The 20,936-nt window shown below is 48.0% G+C and overlaps 4 protein-coding genes across 4 annotated transcripts; 1 reads left to right on the top strand and 3 right to left on the bottom strand.

Moving 5' to 3' along the window:
• Positions 1-365: 365 nt before the first annotated feature.
• FOXG_07945 (uncharacterized protein) lies at positions 366-2,787 on the bottom strand. Its single transcript, XM_018386638.1, has 2 exons — positions 1,358-2,787; positions 366-1,303 (listed from the first exon to the last, which is right to left on the bottom strand). The coding sequence occupies exons 1-2, from the start codon at positions 2,664-2,666 to the stop codon at positions 939-941; spliced, it is 1,674 nt and encodes a 557-aa protein (XP_018243818.1). The 5' UTR covers positions 2,667-2,787; the 3' UTR covers positions 366-938.
• Positions 2,788-4,774: 1,987 nt separating this feature from the next.
• Positions 4,775-8,583, bottom strand: FOXG_07944 (uncharacterized protein; the record flags this gene model as incomplete). The annotated part of the gene is made up of 4 exons (XM_018386637.1): positions 4,775-5,450; positions 5,504-6,125; positions 6,359-8,448; positions 8,522-8,583. 4 exons carry the CDS (start codon positions 8,581-8,583, stop codon positions 4,775-4,777), a joined length of 3,450 nt encoding a protein of 1,149 aa, XP_018243817.1.
• A 943-nt stretch (positions 8,584-9,526) lies between these two features.
• FOXG_07943 (uncharacterized protein) lies at positions 9,527-13,512 on the bottom strand. The gene is made up of 2 exons (XM_018386636.1): positions 13,316-13,512; positions 9,527-13,227 (listed from the first exon to the last, which is right to left on the bottom strand). The coding sequence occupies exons 1-2, from the start codon at positions 13,412-13,414 to the stop codon at positions 9,811-9,813; spliced, it is 3,516 nt and encodes a 1,171-aa protein (XP_018243816.1). The 5' UTR covers positions 13,415-13,512; the 3' UTR covers positions 9,527-9,810.
• Positions 13,513-14,038: 526 nt separating this feature from the next.
• FOXG_07942 (adenylosuccinate synthetase) lies at positions 14,039-14,868 on the top strand (the record flags this gene model as incomplete). The annotated part of the gene is made up of 3 exons (XM_018386635.1): positions 14,039-14,065; positions 14,121-14,599; positions 14,634-14,868. 3 exons carry the CDS (start codon positions 14,039-14,041, stop codon positions 14,866-14,868), a joined length of 741 nt encoding a protein of 246 aa, XP_018243815.1.
• Between the last annotated feature and the right edge of the window lie 6,068 nt (positions 14,869-20,936).

Raw genomic sequence — 20,936 nt, 5'->3', positions numbered from 1 at the left:
GCAGTTTATTGGTGGGAGATGAAGTTCTGCTTGCGTCGTCACGAGCATGAGGCATGTAATAGCTTTGAATTAATTCAATGACCGCGTACTGCAAATACGTAAATCTGCCTTAACCACGTAAAGGACTAGGTTATTCATACAATCTTACAAGAGGCCACCAATATGAAGATACCGTAGGAGAATCCGTAGCAAGTTTCGTTACCATGATCCTTGCCGAGGATCATGCTGATGATCAGTTTAGGACAAACGCTATAAGGTTTTTGTTTCTCATTTCTCACCAGAAGCTCTGCGACTTAAACCTTTCCCCAATGTGCAAGAGAGTTTCCAACAGTGAACCAAGGTGCCAAAAACAACCAGTCTGAAGGCTTGCTAAAGTTATACTCAATTTAATAAGTCTATACTAAATTTGCCCAAGTCCTTCTGTCATCTAGGATAGAAGTCCTGGATAACGTCGAGTTTCAGTTGTGATTCGTCTAAGAGCCTAGGACATATCACTTTCATTCTATTTCGTCAACGCTCATAAGCATTGAACTCAGGGGCATATCAAGTACATTAGAATGTGTCGGCAGCCAGTCTCACTTAATGTACAAAGTATAATATTCTTTTTGATAGTATTATTGGTATCAGCTTATTTACCCGATCGTATGGCGTGGTATACTGAACCCCTTTCTGCGCACGTCTAAATTTCCCCCACTGTTCCGAATATCAATGGCTCGACTCCTTCAAATTAACAACATGCCACCGTCGCCAAACGTAACACTACGTCCACAGACTACATTCCTGTCCAGACATGGAACGCCTTGTGAATGTTTTGAAGATGTTTAAACGACTTATGCAAATAAGGCAAAGGCTCCCCTCTTGAATCAGATGGATTAACGGAGTCGGATATTTAGGAAGAAAATTCGTGGGTCTCGTTTTCGAAAGCTCCTTTACACGTCTTAGACGTCTTCGCTCAGGAGACCACTCTGGAACTCAGGCTCAACAGCTGTTTCAGGGTCGGTCCAGTTCACCGGCTTGTGAAGGCGAAGCATGGATAGGAAGTAATCCTCAAGGATGCAAAAGTTGAGGAGGAAGTCGTTACAGTTCCAGGCAATAGAGCAAACCATAGCACCGGCTACGGCATCTAGGATGAAGTGGTTGGCTGTGGCGACAATGGCAGTGAGAATCAAGACTGGGTATGACATGCCCGCAGCAACGATGATTATTCGCTTCCAGGAGGTAGATCGTAGGCCGGTAATAGGGATAGTGGCGACGGTAAGGCCGACAAGGAGAGAGTAACCAAAATGCAGAGATGGCATTGCAGCTATAATCTTAGTTAGCCCTGTATGGGGTCAAGATATATGTGACTTTCACTTACCATATTGGTTGCAGAATCGGTTAGTGGTCCAGACACTGCTCTCTCCAGTACCGCTGTGAACACTGTCGACAAAGCCAAAGCTCTTGGCCTCCTCAGCATCAGGACCCTTGTATTCAGGATCACTCAAAAGACGGGGAGGCATGCAAGGCCAGCTGGTGAAGACAACAAAAGCGATGAGGTTGCACATAGCCATGGTTCGTCGACGGGCCTCGTAGAGAGCAGGACCAGCAGCCACCGTATCAGATCTCACACGACCAGCGGCATAACGGCGATGTCGGGTGGTGGTGAAGTAGTAGAGGACAACAAGGAAGGTAATGGTGCCAGGGATATGGATGAATGAGTAGATTCGGTTGATCCAGTGGAGAAGAGTAGGTCGAGCGAGGAACCACTTCTGAAAGTCTATCTCCCAGAAGATGTGAAGCCGTTGTTCGAGGTGGATGATTTGGAGAGCATGTCTACGGGCGACATCGACTGTGCCCTCATCGAGAGTCAATGCAGTGATGGCACGACCGACCTGGTACACAAAGTAGATAAGAAACCAGTACCAACACTCGACCAAGAATGGCAACTTCTTGAGAAGACGGCTCAGAAGTCGATCCTCAAATATGTGAGTGTTTGGTGTAGAAACGATGCGCTTATAGCCAAGCACTTGAAGCCTGCGACGGCGTAGAGCCGGTTGAGAACTTGAGTCGAGACTCGGTGATCGCGAACCACTCCATCCACTCATAAGACTATCGGTCGAGTCTCGCTTCGGTAAATCATCAGAACGCTTATAGCTCTTGATGCTGGCGATTCCTGACTTATTTGTCCAGAAATTGTAGTCCTTATTTCTGTTGAAGTAGGCACCCCCGAAGAGGAGAGTCACGACGATGAGTGGCTCAAGAAAAGAACCGACTCCCATGGCGAACAAGGTTTCGACGGCCGAGTATTGAGTTGAGTTTAGGGTGGCGATGAAGTATGAGGCTTGTCGCTGTTGGTGAGGTCCTAGATATAACTGGTAGGCAGCCCGAGAAAGGTGTAAGTCAGGATATAGCGATACCAACTGCCAAGTCAACACAAACAAGAAGAAAGATATGCAAAAGGGTATAATGTATACAATGCAATGCGATTCGTCTGAGTAATAGGGAGAAGAGGGAACACAACAAGTCCGTTTGTAGTTGGGGAAGAGGCGGGTTTTGATGCAACAGAGTGGACGGAACGCTCGGGGAGTAGGTATTTGATATTGACTGCTACATAGGTAGGTACAAGACTCAGCTAAGCTCAGCTCAGAACAACTCAGCTTGGCAGTTTCTGATCTGTGATCCATCATAGGTGGTAATTCGTGGTATTGGGCCAGTATTTTCGCTGCCTGTACCCGGAGTTAATGACAGTCTGAGGGCACACGACATGTCTAAGTCGACCGGGAGCACTAAGGCAAGCCACAAACAGGGAATACCCTGGGCCCAAGCTTCCAACCCCCGCCCTGTTGCCGGATGCCGGCTTGTAGGGGAGCCAGTGGACCAATTACAGGGCTACAGGTGCACGCAGAAAGAAAAAGAAGAAGAGCCCGAGCCGAGCTAGACAAGGGTCTTGTTAGAATGGATCGTCCGCTACTAACTTTACACTGCTGACATGCCATGAATATGATAAATGGACCAGTCATAGAAAGTGACATGTTAGACGTGGACAAAAAAACTATAAGCAGACTGATGAGGCCGTGAGCTTATCTCACCTCGAGGTGAACATGGCATCATTCTCGTGAGAGAGGATACTTAATCTATAGCATCTCTCCACCTTCTGTCTGTCTTGACTCTTCTCAAACAGGGGCAGACTCAGCTTCCAAGGGTAAACGATTTGGCTGACGTACATGGACCTGATGATGGTGTTGTTCGCCCGTGCCCATCAACCACCATCATTCGACAGATGCCCATAGAAACTCCCTTTCTCATTACCGTCTCAAAACCCCTGACTTGAACTCTATTCCGCGGCAACCGATCATGATCTGGGGTTCTACAAAAGTCCGATCCCAAGGACAATAGGAAATCATATCATCCACGGAAGCACGGTAGCGTTTTAACCCCGTCTACATGTGATGAAAGTTCCGTCTCGTGCTTCCGACCTCCGACTTTTAACCTCCGGGTCTTCCGGATGTCACAGAGGATATGATATTGGCTATAAACAATAACACACCGACTGAAGGATTTGAAGCTTATTTATTTTGAGTTTGCGCATAATCAATCATACATCATCTACAAGATCATCTTATCATGAGTTCATCAATTTGTCTCAAGATCATAGCTTGGCCTCTTGTATGCCAAGATCTCTTAAAACTGTTGCCCAGGCCTAATATCAGTGGCTTCACCTTTACACGGCAAGTTGCCTAGCATCCGTACGCGTAAGGCCTCGCGCACTTCCTTATTTGATTCCATCCATCGAAGCTTTCTCAACAAAGCTGCATGCTTATATATTACCAATTGTACAGTAAGCCAAAGTGCACTGTATCTATGGCTACAACACATGCATTGAAACCATACACATCTAGTCGATGCCGACATTTTACGTCATAGTTCTAGCAAAAATCAACTAAGATTCCGCGAGCGCTAAGTTAGTCAATGCTAAAATTCTTATAAGGCATGTTGTTATTGCCGATTCCCGTCTTGGGTAGCGTCGATACTGTCACATAATTCGGATACATCAGAAGTCAGGGATATAATGCAGTGACTCTACCACTTGAGAAGCGTTTGATACTACGAATGAGCTCCCTGGGGTATCGAGTATGGACAGTATTCCACGTCTGTGAACGCCCATATCAATAAAACATGAAATAGTTGATCTTGAAAACCAGCGATTCGAGCCAGCAACGCTCCTTGGTAAAGTCCAAGTGACAAGTCTTATGACCCAACGGCATTTCAAGGGTGACAAAAAAGCCTAAACACATTCGCTCGGCCATCACCAAAAACCCGAGCCTCACATCATGATGTAGAGTACTCCGAGACATCCGACACATGTAGTCACCTATCATTTTTTTTGCCTCTTGGTGTATGCTCATTAATCGAATAATGTTTTCATTTTCGCCATAGTTGAGTAGCAACGAAACTGATGTGCATGCCATATGCTTGAACATTTAAGTGTTGATTGGATGTACGAATCTTCCAGCATTGTGCAACATGACTTGTACGAGTTAGCACCACTGCCAATAGTACGTACAGACCATTTATGAAGAGAGTTCATAGTTGGGTACTCGCTCAGATGGATGTAACATATACCTGTGACTTCTTGTCTTCTATTACTCTATTCCGCCCTTGACAGGTTGCACCCCAGCGCCTAATCCCACGATGAAACGTCCAACGAATAATGGCCGTCTATCTATGTCGTATGCTTCGTTCATATCGTGCAGTTCTTACCTTCCGTTCCCTTGTTCGATAGTCGACTTACCATCTACGCTAAACTTCTCTCCCTCAATATACTGCTCAGCTCCTTGAGCTTAACGGGCTTAGATAGAAACACATCAACACCACTTGCATAAGCTTCTTGCTGGGCACTCGCTGATGCCAAACCCGTTAGAGCAAGAATGACTACTGGTTCCCGGTCCTCTTTGTTCTCGAAAGCCCGTATCTGTTTTGTGGCCTCAATTCCGTCCATTCGTGGCATACTGATATCCATCAGGATGCAACTGAATTCATCTGGGTTCTCCTGGAACCGTTCCACAGCTTCAAGTCCGTCTGCTGCCGTAGTATACTTGGTCTTAAGCTTCTTCATATAGGCGCACAACACCGAGAGGTTGATGGGGTTATCATCGACAAGGAGGAAACTCTTGGGTTCGCTCGCCGCAGTTGACCCCTGTTGTTGCGTCGCTTGGGGAGGGCGTTTTGACGGAACTCGTGATGGGGGTCCAGGGCGTTTTAGTGGCGCCGCTCCTGGACCTGGAGTCGATTTATCATCAGGAGCATCTCCTTCTGTATTGCTTCCAGTCGAGCACCTTTTAGCATCATCCGATGCATAATCCAAATGCTCTTCATCTTCACCTACCGGCACAGCCGGCGATAACGCTTGTAAGTCCCCCCATCGACATAATGCTATGTGAAGAATTCGAGCAAGTTTGTGTGGGCCAATACTGAAACTGCAAGTTAGCGATATTACAGGTTTACAGGCTTGAAACACACTTACGGTTGAGAAACAAATTCATAAACTCGCTGATTCTCAGATGCCTTGCTCTGGGAAGATCGCTTATGTGCCGTAATGGCATTGGCGCACACCACAACCACGGGGCACCTAACGAGCTCTTCGCTGCTCAGAACCGGGTCTTTGATCGCTATCTCATTGCATAGAACAAGATCCGGAGCAACTTCCTGACATTTAGCTTCGTTGATAACATCCATCTCCAACCATCGATGGCACATTACTTTCATGGCAGACATGGGAATGCCCCGACCCGTATTCGACTTAATTTCCTCCTCAGAAGGGAAACCGACCAGTCGCAGACGCAGTCCTTTTAGGCGCTTGGTCTCTTCATCAACTTCGTTTTTCTCTTGCCCCAGATTTGAGCTGTCTGAGTCTTTCGATCGTAACAGTGGCAATGTTATGGTTGCTGTAGTCCCGACGTTAACTTCACTCTCGATCGATATCTTGCCGCCCATGGATGCCACGATCTTCTTGACTAGACTTAGGCCCAATCCGGTACCGTGTGAAAGATGGTTTTCCTGAGAGAATGGTTTGAAGAGGTCGTTGCGAAGAAAGTCTGGGGATATTCCTTGGGCCAGTGTCTGTGACCGAAATGCGACCCAAGCGTCTGTAACTACTTGGGTTATTCGAGGACAGGGGGTTTTTGAGATAGGGCAACCGTGATTGTGCCCTTGTGTGTATATTTGAGTGCGTTCCCAAAAAGGTTCATCACAACACGCCGGAGTGCTCCTGCGGCAACGTGGAAGCGATACGGCACATAAGGGTCAATATCAAGAAAGATGGCCACCTGACTGTCGTGCCCAAGCGGCACTTCGTACTTGACGGGGTCTTCAGACTGACCGCCCGTCAGATCATTCTCATCCTCCGTATTCACGCGTTTGCTTCGATTAGCGGTTTGCCAAGCTTTTTGGGCTTCATTGCCCTTGAAAACATGACCGGCGAAAACACTGTCCATGACCTCCTCAATTAGAGCGTCCAGCCTAACCTCAGAGGTCGAAACACTCGCGGGAACTGTGGTGGCAGAGTCTGAAACAATAGATCGTTTTCGAGCTCGGCGCTCCTTCTTTCGATGAGCTGCAACTTGATTGACCTTTGAGAAATATAAAAGATGATCAATGGTCTCGGATAGTGTTCGACCACATGTCTCAAGGGTTCGCAGTAGGTTTCCCTGGAAAACATCCAGCTGAGTATCGGACAACAGCTCAGCTGAGAGCATGACTCCGTGAAGAGGAGTCCGCAGTTCGTGAGATAATGAGCCAAGCACATCGGATTGTGCCTTGTTCACAAGCAAGGCCTCGAGTCGTTGGGCTTCCGACATGGCCAGCATGCCAAACCCTCGCAGGTAACTCAACTCACCCTCGATCGTAAATGTCCTCGTGGGCGTCCGAGTATATGCGAAACCTCCCGCTAACCAACGGTCTCTTTTAGGATCCCAAACAGGCACAAAGGCTACGCTTCGAGCACCAGGGAAGATCTTGGAAACTGACGGTCCTTCTAGAGATCGCGACCAAGGACGCTGACTTTTACCAGATAGCGCCGCAGTTGATCCTTCACCAAAATATTCTTGCTTCGGCATCGGTGTACAAAGGTCGGCCTCAGACGAACCACTTGATAAGAGGCTACCATCCTCGTCGAAATTAAAGATTTTACCAGCAGGATACCGCCGCAAGAGCGCAGCTAGCAACTTCATTGGCATGGTTGTGTGAAAATCGGAACCTACATCCAAGTTGATGCTTGATGAAGTTGAAGTAGCGAAACCCAAAATTCCGCAACAAGACTTTCCCTGCTCGATCCCATCACTTGACTCATCGCTATTCGATGATGACTCGGTCGAAGACTGGCCCTCATGAAGCATCGAATCGGTAGCCGACGTCTCGAAATTCGCATCTAGGAAGACGACGCCTTCAATCTCTATTCCTTCTCGTATGAGATTGGCTGCCCGAGAGAATATCTTGGCAATTGACTTCTCCTTGGCATTAGCATCGGATTCTCGAACAGACATACTCTTCGATGAAGTGCTAGTCATATTCGCCTCCCCGGGACCCCCAGAGCTGATAGCGGTGGTTTCTCCTGTCGTATTGGGCTGCATTGGTACGTGAACCGGCAATGTTTTCTGAAGACTAATGTCCCTGAACTGCTGCAGGGCCTGCTGTTCAGAATTTAGATTGCCTTCCCGTGTCGCATCGTCGTGGAAGGCCGGAGAATTCGTTCGAGCTCTCCAACTCGCCATGGACGACTCCTTCTCAACAAACGAACCAATTCCCCTTGTCATACGGACACTTCTTCGATAAGCATCTCCCACACTCTTGGATCGAAGGTAGTCCATGATGTTAGAGGAGATTTCTCGTAGGACCTCGGTGTCATTGGTGGTCCAGCTCTCGGCTTCTCTCGGCTCGGAGTCTATCACGCAATAAACACCAATGTCAACACCAGTAGGTGATCGCACAGGGACAGCAGCATAAAACCGAGCAGGAAATTCTGATAGCGGGTGCTGTATCTTGCAGAGTCTAGCATCGGCTTTAAGATCCGGTATCAGAGTAAGGGGCAGTTCCTTATCAGAGGAAGAAGAGTCGTGACTTTGCGCCATAAGAGCCCGGCCGCAAACCGAGAGCCGTCGTGGAAATGTCCCTGGGTATAGCCAGAAGTCTCCATTTCTATCTTTTGGCCGGATTGGACTCTTGGCAAGAGATGATCGTTGTGTAGTCTCGGCGACAATATATTGGTGATTACGATCGAACAGAGATATCAAGGCGCGGTCAGTGCCTGTTTTCCAGAGTCCGAGTTGCGCAAGAGATGCAAGAACAGTGTCTCTCGGAGTTTCTTGTCGTTTTATCTCGTCGCTGGGCACAGTTCCGTTGGCTGAGGGCTGGCCAGGGGGCGCGCCTTCGGTGGGCGAGTCTGTAATATCGTTGAGCAGCGACGCTCCATACCTAACTTTGTTAGTTATCAAGCAAGCATACGTGTGAAAGTCGATTGTTTGAATATGAAGAGAGAGTAACTAACTTGAAGGATTCTCTTTCGCGAGCTGGTTCTGAGACCTGTTTAGGTGAACATGAGGCCATCATGGAGCCTTATCCCTAGCCCCTGGCTTAGATTACACCAAGCCAACCAGCTTTAAGGAATTCGAGGAAATGTGCTGATTTAAAGGGTAAATGATTGAAAAGTGTTTCCAGGTGAAAAGCTCGGTCCCCAGTAAAGGAACGTGGTCTCGATCTTGGGTGGCGATCGCAAGTTGGACGAGGTTGAGGTTGCGTAATTGCAAGTAAGTAGGCAAAATATGTCTTAAAATCCCTCTACAATCGATGCGAAAACGTCGATTACCTGCTATGTTTCTTCACGAATAAAAGTCTACAAGCCATATGTGGTATCAATCGAATCCTGCACCATTAAATCGACGAGTTAGTGAATGATAAGAGAACTGGTCGAGTTGATTTACCGAGAACAGGTACCGTTGTCGCAACTGATTGGCCATGCTCCGATTCTCGGCAAATGTAAAAGGTCTCGAACGGTCGAGATTCTAGTCATCTATGTGTTTGCTGAAACTCCATTCATGGTGGCGATGGAAGGGGAAGAAGAATGGTGAACGGATCTTCTTTGGCTGTTGAAGGTGGAAGCGACCGCGGGGTATGGATGGGAAACTCACGACGCGTACCTTGCTATTCTTAGCTCTCCATTTTCTCTCACTTGATTCATGGTAATTCTGTCTCCTCTAAACCCCTACAAATAGATACCTTACCCTTGAAGAGCGTTGATCCCTGCATGATCCATCGTTTTGATACTTAATACTGTACAGTCACTCTGAGACATGCCCTCATTTGCAGATCACTTGCTTGCAATTCCTTGAGCTTCTATCTTACTCATTTACTATCTCGCCTATCCAAACTCAATGCCCAAATTTCCTTGATTCCTTGAAAATTTCGTCAGGCTTTACTATTATAGTGGATTCAAAGGGCAATCCTTGAATATCTGCCCCGTCTAGTGGACAACCCCAGGTGAATAACGACAGTATGATGTAACCAGCTGCTGTGTCTTACCTCATATCACTTAGCAACACAGACATCGAAATTTTAAAAACAACTTGGTATAAACTCCCATGTGTCCTGTCCCTACTAGCTACAGCATAAGCTAGTGCAGTACTGTCGATACGCTGCAGTAGCTATCCATTGGATGCCATTACTTCCCAAGCCCTCCCGCCGCCTTACAACGCCATCCAATGCATCAGTCTAAGTGATCGACATGATTTCCCAAGATAGTGATAGACCTTAAACGCCCTCTAAAAACCGGAGCCATGATTACGTATACATTTCATCTTCTTCCACCATACGTCCGAGAATCAAACTCTGGATGACAAGCTCGTCGCTCAAGACACGAATATTTTCGATCCGGGGCTGAGTTGCGGTTGATCTTCGACGTTTCTTATTACCTGTTGTTTCCGTACGCGCAAGAACTGCGTCAACGGTCCCTGTTCCTTTATCCAAATATAACCAGTCGAACGGAGTTCCAGCTTTCTGATGCTCTAACAATAATTCCCTTGCTTGTTGTGTTGAAAACACTCGCGAAATCGATGGCCCTAGCACACTCGCAAGGAAGATGTAAGGTTCTTTAGCCTCATTTCGGGACTTCTTTGAGTCAATGACAACTAGGACACGCTGTCCGTCAAGGAGTCGTGGTCGCTGCTGGATGACCTCGGCCAGCCTTGCTTCAGTCGCCGAGTACGGTGCCAATATTCTTGACCGGATTGCATTGCCAAGCACAGCGGATGCGCCTGCACAGAGAACGTAGGGTTCCCAATCGACAATAACGCCTTTGTTGACACATGTTGTTATCCATTGAGGGGCTAAACAGGGGAGCCCCAGCGCCAGAGCCTGCATATATTTGACTTTGCGTGAGTGTTTGTCTGCGATGAGTGCTGTGAACCCGCTCTCAGAAATCAGCTTGGTGAGTTGTAATGAGTCCTGCTCGTCCATCACGGGATCGGTCGCATTCATAATGGATGAATGTTCAAACATGTCTTGGAACCCTTCAGCAAGAATGATACCTCCCGACTGTGTGATTTTCGTCGCTAACTTCTTGCGTTCTTGTGCTTTGAACTGGTCTGAGAAAGAAATGGCAAAAACCATGCCCTCGAACAGTCGCCCTACTCGGTGTGACTGGGCAAAGCTTTGCTTGAAGGATCTACTAGATTTGGAATGCACCATGCTCCTTTCAAGCACACTTGCAGCTGGCGAGTGATGTAGCTCATCAGTAGAATCCGAATCAATATATGAAAACCGCTTGGATACCCTTGCTGCTCTTTTTGCTGGCTGAGGTGACTCTGTCTTCGATCCTTTTCGAGCCTCCTCCTTATGGAAATCTCGACTGCCTCTCGGTGACGACAGAGTGACTGATTCCGGCCGTTCAGAACCAGGGGAGTCTTGTGTCCCGGGTGTTGTTTTTGCAGAAGGCAAGGGTGTTGTTGAAAGGATACTCAAACTCGAAGATGTCGGCGGCATCTGACCTACAGAACGACTGGCCAACGGGGTCACTGGGGCTGTCTCCGCTCGATCGCTCCTACGCGAGCGAGTAGTCATCGGTGGGGGAAGATCCGCATAGACATCACGGGCAGGTTTCCTGGACCGCGGTGCGGACTTCTTCTCGCTCTTGTCTTCTGTTGTACGAGACACGGGTAATTCCTCCTCTGGCTCTTCTTCAATTATCGAAACTGCAGCCACAATTTGCAAGGGCGATGATACAGGCGTAGGTTTTGGGTCCAAATCACTCATCAGCCCATCCGAGAAAGAGGAACTAAGAAATGGGTTTCTGCGCTTTTGCCGAGCTGCACGACCGTAAGTCCTAGTCGTCCGCTTCCGTGCTGGTGGCAAAGATGAAGGCTCCGAATGGTCATTAGGGCCTTGCGGCAAGCCCTCATATTCGACGCGGAGCTGTGGTAGCTCAGGCTCAGATGGTGGCGGTTGTTCAACGGGTGCTGTAGGTGGGAGAGAAGGCGCTGGACTGGTTGCAGGTATCATGTCATCGTCTAAGACGACCTTGTCCGCATCGACCAAAACTATGTCTCCATCATGATCGATCTGCGGATTATCGGAAGCACTGTTTCCTGGAGTGGCCTTAGTTGATGTAACAGGGAGAGTCTCGTTAGAAGCCACCAGCCCTTTTTGGGAGTCATCCACGAGAGGTGGCAGTTCTTGCCCCTTACCCCTGTCGGTTTTGGGAGACGGCTTGCGGGTTGTTTCGGGCTCTTCAAGCGGCAAAACCCTTCTCTTCTTCCTTGATGGCTGTTCTGCTGAATTGCGCCTGATCTTGGGTGTAAAGCTAACGCGGCCCATTTCCTCTGCAGCCTGTGCCTTTTTCCGCTCAATCTTCTTTCGTCTCTCCAGCCGTCGAATAGCATCGTCGGAGTCATCATCGGAATCCCAGGGAGGAATCACGAAGTTTTCCATGCTCTTCCTTTCCTGAGACTTCTTCATTGGCTCGTAATGTGCCATTGGCTCAGTGGCGTTCGATGATCTAGGTGCTTTGGCTCGAGGTGTGGGATCAGTGGATGGGGGTGATTCTGGAATCATTTCACCAGCTGTAGATTGGTCATTCACAGGCGTTGACGCTCTAATAGGCCCCTCATCTAGATCTTGTAATGACGTTTCGGGGATATCATGGAGGCGGCGTTGAGGACTCGAGGTTCGGATATCGGATGGTGAGGAGACATTGGCACGGTTCTTCAAAGGAGATGTCTCAATGATGTTTGGCGAAATAGAGTTGAAGAGCTTCGGAGAAGGTCGTGAAGATGTTGGACTAATATGTTTGATGGCCGAAGAAAACTGCGTCTGGCCGAACAATTGACTACCGGCCAGAGGCGCGGCAATGCTAGGTCTCGCAGCAAATGGGTTCTTTGGTACAGCAGGCGTCTCGAAGGTAGGAGCGTGAGGACGGTGCGGGGTTTGGCCGTTATTCAATTGTGAGGTCCCGTCAGGATGTCTCCAGTCACCTCTAGTATTGTCGAAACCTGCATCCTCTGATATTTGAGACGAAGGTCGGCCCAGCTCGCTCATGTTCGCAAAATTCACGGCTCCTGTATCATCATCTTGAAGGGTTCGAGGTTCGTGAGAGGCGGGCTGAGTATCGCCATTGACAGGGCTCGAAGGTACAATATCACAGTATTCGCTGTAATCACGATCATCGTTAACCTGTGTCGGGGTCTGTTGAGAATAGTCCATTTTGCGCAAGGCGGCAGTTACAGCACTGGCCGGCGGCTTGAGACACTTGATTAGAAGCTTGGGTGCATTGTCTTGCACTGATTGCGGCTGCGGGCTGTCATGGCGCGCGGACAAGTTGGCAAGGTGTTTCGACTTGACGAATGTAGTTGGCACCCGAACGCTCGAATTCACGTTGCTATTCGAATTGACGCGATCCTTGAGGCCCTGGGCAACGCCATTCACCACGTCTGCCTCGAGAGTTGCACATTGCTTTTTCGAATGTGTCAGTGCCACCCTGGTCGTGTCCCAGTGCGACGGATCGTCATTCTCAGTAGTGGGCCGCCCTGGGCGCGCTTTGTCTGATAACGCGTCGCGAGGAACAGTAGTAGCTGGTGCTGCTAAATCGATGGCTGTCGGGTCGGATGATGGAACAACTACTTCGCTCATAGGTGAAGGAATCTGTTTCGGGCTTGTCGTGCTTATTTTCGGAGATGTAACGTATTTGGGAGGCGAACTACTGAGCTGTTTGAGGCATGCAAGTGTTAGTGCATCTTGATCGTAAGGATGCAAACCCCAGTGCTTAGGCAATTCAGCTACACTGGCTACGTACCGTGCCGACACCAAACTCGGCCCTGTAGGCCTCAAAAATGGGCTGGCTATCCTGCGTCTCATTGCTGCCTGCTGGAGCAAGCATCTGCGAGTCTGTCATCGTGGCGAGTCTTGCATCTTCCAGGTGAAGACAGACGCGAGCAGGCGACTTTTAGAAGAGTGGTTAAGAAAGGAAATCAATTGACTGTGCCTCTGTGCGGCTAAAACGAATGTGAATTGACCGAAAGGGAAAACAAGAGACCAACCGTGGACGTCAGTGACACGAGAGCACGTGACATTTCCGACCACTAACCATGAACCTTTCTGAACCGACAGAGACAATCAAGACTGCCTTACCTGGGTAAAGTTAAGCTATAACTACTTATTAGCCTTTCATGTCGACGGGTTTCGTTTCCCATATAAAAGTTGGCTTCTTATCTTGGGGGCAGGTATTATTTTAATTTACACAGATGTTCCTCAGCCAATCAGCATTCCCAATTCATCAATAATTTGACACTTCATTGTTGGGCTTAAGTACTACCTACCTGCTGGGTAAGTAAGGTATCTTAGATAAAATCTGTAAATACAAACTTTCTCTACCTCGAAAAATCTTCTAGAGGGATCCAGTATCATGATTGGGAGTAACAACAGAGGCACCTTGTGTGCAGCGCATTATATCGAGCACCCATAAGTCAAGATCTTCCTTCAATCAATCACGCAAAGGAAATTCCAATAGTGATATGCTATGAAGTCTTTACAGAAAAGCCGCGGCGTTAAGCAGTCATTCGTGCTTGAATCTTGCGGAAGCTTTGCTGAACTTCATATAGCCCGAGGGTCGTCTGGTTGACGTTTCTAGCCCGGAAGTATTCGAGAAGAAGCTTCGTCGTCTTCAGTCCGGCTACCGAAATGCTTTGGAGACCTTTTCGAGTACAAAATTGAGGAGGAACTTGCCCGGTTCAACGAGTATCGTCCAAAACTGGAAAATACGCTACGCTGTTGATGGTGTCTCATTCATGCAGTCAGTCCAGGAGAGAAAGAACATCATTGTGGAAGGGGCGAACGCTCTCATGCTCGACGTCAACTGTAGCTCATACCCATTGATCACCTCGTCTAACCCAACACTTGTCAGCATCATCAGCGGTCTCGCCTTGAGTCCCAAGAACATCATAGAAACGATCGGAATAGTGAAGGCCTGTACGGCCCGCGTCGGACAGGGGGCTTTCAAGACAGAAGATACTGGGGATATTGGAACTAAGCTCCAGAAGATGGCCGGGAAGGGGAATTCCAACCGGCAGAAGACGCAGATGTGGATGGCTCGGCCTTGTCGTTGTCAAATACAGCACTTCCATCAACTACTGCAACTTTCTAAACCTCACGAAGCTTGTTGCTCTGGATACTTTCGAGACTATCAAGGTCGCTGTCGCTTACAAGTTTGATGGCGTCGAGCTTGAACATTACCCTGCCGATCTCGATATGCTAGCCCGAGCCGAGGTTGTCTACCACGAGTTGCCGGGATGGCAGAAGCCAACCACTGGAGCAAACACTTTCTATGGTCTTCCTAAGCAAGCTCGCTAATACCTTGAGGTAAGACGTCCGCCAAAACAAAGTGCTATCGTGCTAACGGCCGCTATAGTACATTTAGAAGTTTGTTGGAGTCAATATAACTTGACTTATTTGTTATAACTCATAAGCTTTCACTAACATGTACCAGATCAAGTGGATCGGCACTGGTCCTGACTGTGAGGCCACGATCAAGCGCACTTAAGCGATCTGTCTTGCACAGTAGATGGAGGACTTAAGACAAGAGGTAAATGTTTCTTTCGACTGATCGTCACTCAAACAGATAAGATACAATACAAAATACAAGGTCGATTATGCGCATGTAAATGACAGTCATAGCCTCGTTAAGCCTCAGGCAAGTATTCGAGATAGTCTGCGGTCTTCGCTGCGTAGCAAAAGTAACACTGATAGAGGTTTGAACTCACCATAGTGCATCATTTCACAGATTCTCATATGCATTCCTACCATGTTATGCGAAAGGGCAACTTTGAGCTAATGGCTATTGATTTTTCGAATGTGAGCTTTTATCCATCATTCATATCAGAGCCCCTTCTTCTTAAACCCAGGGTTCGAGAAGGGGTAGATACACTTTCAGGATACATATAGGTGGACTCTTCCCAATACTTATCGTGGTTTTTACCGTTTGAAGCGATGCTCAGGGATGCTTTCTTGGTTCATGGTTGCCACCTTTGTCTTAAGGCGGCTGTAGAAGTCTTGATACAGATTTTGATCATACATTTCTGCTGTAGTGGGATGGCATCTTGCTGCTTTGCATAATTCCAATAATTTACTAATCTGCTCCATGTATCTTTATCTGTCTCACTGTATATATCTGTGCATTATTGGCCGGTGTCTCTTTGGTTGACAAGATGTGGTCAGGCCGATGGCTCTCGGAGAAAGAACGATTACAGGAGGAGCAGTAATGTCCATATCTCAGGCATATAAATATCAATTATTATTTTATTCACGGCTTATGCTAGTGCTATCTATAAGTAAAACAACAATGTGAATGTGAATGTGCCATGCTAGCCCCTGAGATCTATCTAGGTCACACGTATCTTGCAAAGGTAAACAAGAGTCAGATTTATATCTCAATATCATTACAAAGTAGTCATGTTTTTGACTTAGTGACTCATTTGGGATTGATTCTGATCTCGAGATCAGAACTGTACTTTGACAGATAGCGGGGGGGGGAACTGCTGTTGAACCTTCAGTTCACGATGTTAGCCTGTGAATATTGGGCTTGAGGATTCAGAATATCTACTCCAACTTCAGGACATAGGCCCAAACAATCTGAATATGCACACCTGTAATAGGGAAGGGAGCACTTCATGTCATGATGATTCGTATATTGACAAGAATCCAACTTTCAGGCATGTCTTAAGCCTGAGCCGGTCCATCTTGAGGAACAGCATGACCAGGATACGCACTATCTTCCTTGGAACGAAAACTTCGATTCAAACTATAATACGCGCCGTTTCCATGTTTCTTCTTCTCATCATGTGAAGAGCAGTAACTGGGTCAGGGAACAAGGGCGGAGGCTACACGTGAACTCATGCTCGGTGACCATCTCTCGGCCAGGTCAGCAACTGTTCTGGACTACAACAAGGGTATCAAATATCTCTATTCTTAGACTGTCTCCATTAAAGTGATCATTTTGCCTTTCGGCTTTACATCAAGATTCTTCCTATCAGGGTCCATCAATACTACAGTGACCCTCGGTTTACCACCAAATCCACCCAAATACCATATGATATCCCGTTGTGTAGTCACCAGTCTCGGTTTAATGCGAGCACCCGGACCGGTGCGGGAGTTTACATACGGACGCTTAATCGGTATCAAGGTGCAGGTCTCGGGTAGGAGTATCAGCATTTCGATTTAGGCACAGGGCACATATACTAAGCTACTAACGAGCAGAATGACGGGTAAGTGCATGATGGGAGGGGTAGCTTTGGGTAAATGACACGGTATAAACCATTGCGAGTGGCTGATATGTTTCTGATGATGTATCAGAATTATGAGTGGAAGTTCTCCAAATGTGTGAGATAGCTGGGATGAGGTGAGGTTTGCATTTTGCCAGGTGGTCAACCAAATGCAATGTACAATAACCACATTGTCACAAAAAAGGCTCAGTATAACGAGTCAGTTCTAGTCATACTGGAGTTTCATTATACACCATCTTACAATTATTCACTGAATCAAGTGGTTCATTGATATGTTGCTGGACTGATTCAATATGGAGCTTGATGTCCGTTATCATTACCCTGGACCATAATCTCGCAGATCACCTTTTCTCTAATCCCCCCCACGCATCGAACCCTCATCCAAGATCATCACTATGGTCCCGTGAGAGGTCACCACACCCACCACGTCCCCTCACTGTGTCCAGACGCGCCCTTTTTCCTGTCTGTCTCTCTGTGAAGCATGTCATTCCAAAACGCAAGGGTCTCAAAGTTCCTGCAGAAGCACCAATCGAAATGCCACCTCATCAAATGCGTCACATGGCACGGCACAAGAACGAGACATCATCCAACTCAGGCGCCACCTCCGCAATATTTCCCCTCTTTGATTGCAGCAGAGTTGTTCCGTGCAGCATTCCCTCCTAGCATTTGTGCGCTAGAATGCAAATAGACAAGACTTGTCGTTATCACACGAGAAACACTGAACTAACGGGAAACGTGGAGGATAGCAACGTTGATCGAGGTCACGGGAGAGGGGGTGTGACCTGGTATTCGATAATGATTCAGCATCAATATTCCCTATCACAAAGCTAGCTCTGACCAAAGCTGAGCTATCTGCTGTATCTTACGGACCAGGGATAGCTGCGTTTCGACTAGACAAGCCAGCATGCAAACATGCATAGACATGGCTGGTGATAATCTCCCTCATGCAAGACGATCCCATAACGTACAGGAGCCTCAAAGAAAATGTCGTCAGAGAGCCTGGCCCAAGCCCTCGGATCTTCATGACAACACTGCCACCAACACACACTGAAGCGTCGTGTTTGCCAGTTGGTGGCTGATGTTGAATACAGACCTTCAACTGACGGCTCCAAAGGTACGGCTCGGGAAGGTTTGTTTTCCATGACCATGGTACTGTAACAATCACACTATCTCTAGTGCGAGCGCTTGCTGTAACGAACAAAGAATGGAGAATCTGTCCAACGCACTACGAAGAAGGTTTGTCATCCTTTTCACGGCGTAGCCGTTAGCTCCTGTGAAGCCACCGACGAAGCCGAGTCCAAGCCTGGAGAAATCCGGGGTAATTAGTCAAACCATGAAGCGAGGTTGAGAACGACGGGGTTCAACGTCTAGCGAGAGTGCTAGTGTCGTCTGTGAGAAGTGAGAGAAAGCTAGAGGGGTCCGCCAAGGATGAAGCTCTCTTGGTGCAACATGACACGCCGTGACGGCCTCTTCTGGTTAAGCATCATACCACTCATAGTAGGGGTCAAAGACGGAACAATATGACAGGTAAACTCGAGAATGGTGTTGAACAATGGCCATCCAGCAATTCATTTCGTACCGTAGCCAGCCGCAACCCTGCAGCTAGAGACACAGCTACAGGACGGCACGGAAGCGCCCCGCAGTTAATATCATGCAAAGCCATACGACCAGTCTCTTTTTCCCTTCTCAGCGCCTTTCTCCTCCTTTCTCTCCAACATTTCAACAAACGTTGGAGTTCCCCACGTCTAGGGGCGCAGCACAAGTCTGGGGTTGCTCAGACGTGATTGGCTGGCTTTATAAAATCGTTGCGTACAATAAAATGCGACCTCGTGGCGATCTCAGCTGGCAGAGCTGCATAGCAAATGGGGGTTGAATCTCAAGATGGACAACACTACAAAGAAAAGAAAACTGCTCTGATAGACGAGAGAAACTGGTCGGCTGCGATGCAACGGTATGCAAACTTCGATTCGCCCCCTCACAATCAATCACCCGTTGAGTTGAGGCTGCCTGAGTCTTGCCACACACGCCTGTTTCTGTCCCTCCCTAGAACGAGTAAAAGCTCATGTTTATTGTACAACCTGACAAGTCAGGTTCTTTCTAGGACTGACTTTTCGTATATACTGTACGTACAACTCAGAGTCTTGTGTCTGTCCCATTTGAGCCGCCAGCACCCGGTGTGCCTCCAAGCGAGGGCGGCCGAAGCGGATCTTCGATGGTCCCGACGCAGGCCTGTCGATTATGCTCCTCTCCTTCTTCTCATTGTCCTGTCCATTGAAATGCAGATGCAATGCTTCATAACGGCCCAGACTCAAAGTGTAACCCCATGGCCCCTGGTGACCACTCAGCGTAGGAACGGGGATTACACGGCAACCCCAAGCCCCCTCCCTGATAAGCCACGAAGGCGAGCTTACTTTTTTGTCCAAAAACATGCAGCTGCAGCAGCTTGATGCTGTAGAAATTTGCCATTTTGCATTTTGCCCCAGGCTTTGGGCTTGGGGGCTTAGGAGGCACCTGTCCTGTCCTGGCCTGTCATCGCACAGACTTAACAGCCTGGTAGCCCGGTAATATGTATGCCCTGCGACGTAAAAATGTTTTTGTTTGTCAAGAGATTGGGTGGCCAATATGTCAATATCCAATCCCGTTTTCTTTCCCTCCCCCTTGGACAAGACCCTTTCACTTGAAAGAGTTGAAGGTGTAACTAAGTGACTGTGCCTGTGCCCCTACGTAACTGTACAGCAATGGCCAGAAGAGCAGACATCCTTGCTCGTTGCAGCAGAACCTGCAGTAGATGGCAGCGTGGCACCACGGGCCCTGACGCTGACAAGCTCCCTCCTGCTCATCATGCAAATTTGCTCCAGCCGAAGATTAACAACCCTTGTCGTAAGAGACAGAGAATGCGGGGAACGCATGTTGAATGTGATATGTCAGATCTGCCTAGTCAGCAAGCAGGCAAGACAAGGCACGATGCAACGCCCCAGGCCAGACCAACACCAAAGACGTTGAGGGAGGCGAGAAAGCAATTAAAAAAAAAGGAAAATATTGCAGAACCGTTGTTGAATACTGGAGACACCATGTGGTCCCTGCTTGAGAATGTCTCTGAAAAACGTGTCAGCGTTGAAAACTTCAACTCCGACGCAAGGGATGTTCTGCAAGCGAGGGTCACCGGAGGTTTTGTAAATGATAGGTCAAGTCCTTGGCGAGTTTATCAGGACAATTTCATCTCGCTTGAGTTGACTTGAGTTGCTGACCAAACTCGAGACTCTCAGTCAAGGAACGACGTCAGGGAGCACATCAACCCCAGACTTTGTATGTCGAATTAGGAATAGGAGCAGGAGTTCGGAGTCAGAGTCTTCTGTCCTTGCTTTGCCTGCCGCTGAAGCGAGGATATGAATATTACCATTTTGCTCTGTTATGTCAGGGGTCAAATGTAAGTCTTTCAGCGATGCGACCTTGGCGACCTTTGTCGATTATCAGAATGTCACTGATAGAATGAGTGGAATGATTGCCCTTAGACAACCGTTGAATTTCTCCCTCTGAGATGTTCTGGATGTTTCTCATGACTCAATCTTTAGGGCCAACGTCAGCAGGGCAAAGTCCCAAGAACCACATGGTAATGCAAGGAGGTCTACTGATACAGATTCCATAACAAAACCTGGAAATAAGACAATCAAACTAGGAGATGAAAACTTTTTCTTCATCTCAGTGAGAGAAACCTTGGTTCGGCTATGGATAGGGACCGTCAATATCATGAAGCTCTTCGTGGTCAATGCAACCAATCTTCGAATGACACGGCACTTGAAGCGGCCTGTGAGCCAATCAAAAGCCCATGTAAACGCACACCCCTTGCGGGAAGAGAGGAACAGGCGGCTTCTTCGGACCTGAGCGAGAGCGGCTGCTAAATCAAGGTCCAAGGTCAGGGTCAAGGTCAGGTCAAGGTCAGGTCAAGGTCACGTCTCGTAGTGAAGAAACTCCACCTCTCAAAGAGTCACACATACAGACACAGTCTCAAACGAGTGACATGACAGCTGCTGCAAGGAACGAAACATCTCGACACGCGCCATTTCTCGAAACGTGCTGGTGCTGGTGCCGGTGCCAGGAGAATAGCAGATTATTAGTCACGATCGATCAGGAGTCGTTGTG

This window comes from Fusarium oxysporum, chromosome 4, assembly GCF_000149955.1.
Source record: "Fusarium oxysporum f. sp. lycopersici 4287 chromosome 4, whole genome shotgun sequence".
In the NCBI taxonomy this organism is placed as follows: Eukaryota; Fungi; Ascomycota; class Sordariomycetes; order Hypocreales; family Nectriaceae; genus Fusarium; species Fusarium oxysporum.
The sequence above is the reverse complement of the archived record's forward strand: the minus strand, read 5'-3'. Positions and strand labels throughout refer to the sequence as shown.

Bases quoted from the DNA above. Each gene is read 5' to 3' on its own strand.
- FOXG_07945 (XM_018386638.1), bottom strand. From the start codon at position 2,666: ATGATGGATCACAGATCAGAAACTGCCAAGCTGAGTTGTTCTGAGCTG. The intron at 1,304-1,357 runs GTAAGTGAAAGT...CTAAGATTATAG, and splicing joins CCGATTCTGCAACCAATATG to CTGCAATGCCATCTCTGCAT.
- FOXG_07943 (XM_018386636.1), bottom strand. From the start codon at position 13,414: ATGACAGACTCGCAGATGCTTGCTCCAGCAGGCAGCAATGAGACGCAG. The intron at 13,228-13,315 runs GTACGTAGCCAG...TGCCTCAAACAG, and splicing joins CCGAGTTTGGTGTCGGCACG to CTCAGTAGTTCGCCTCCCAA.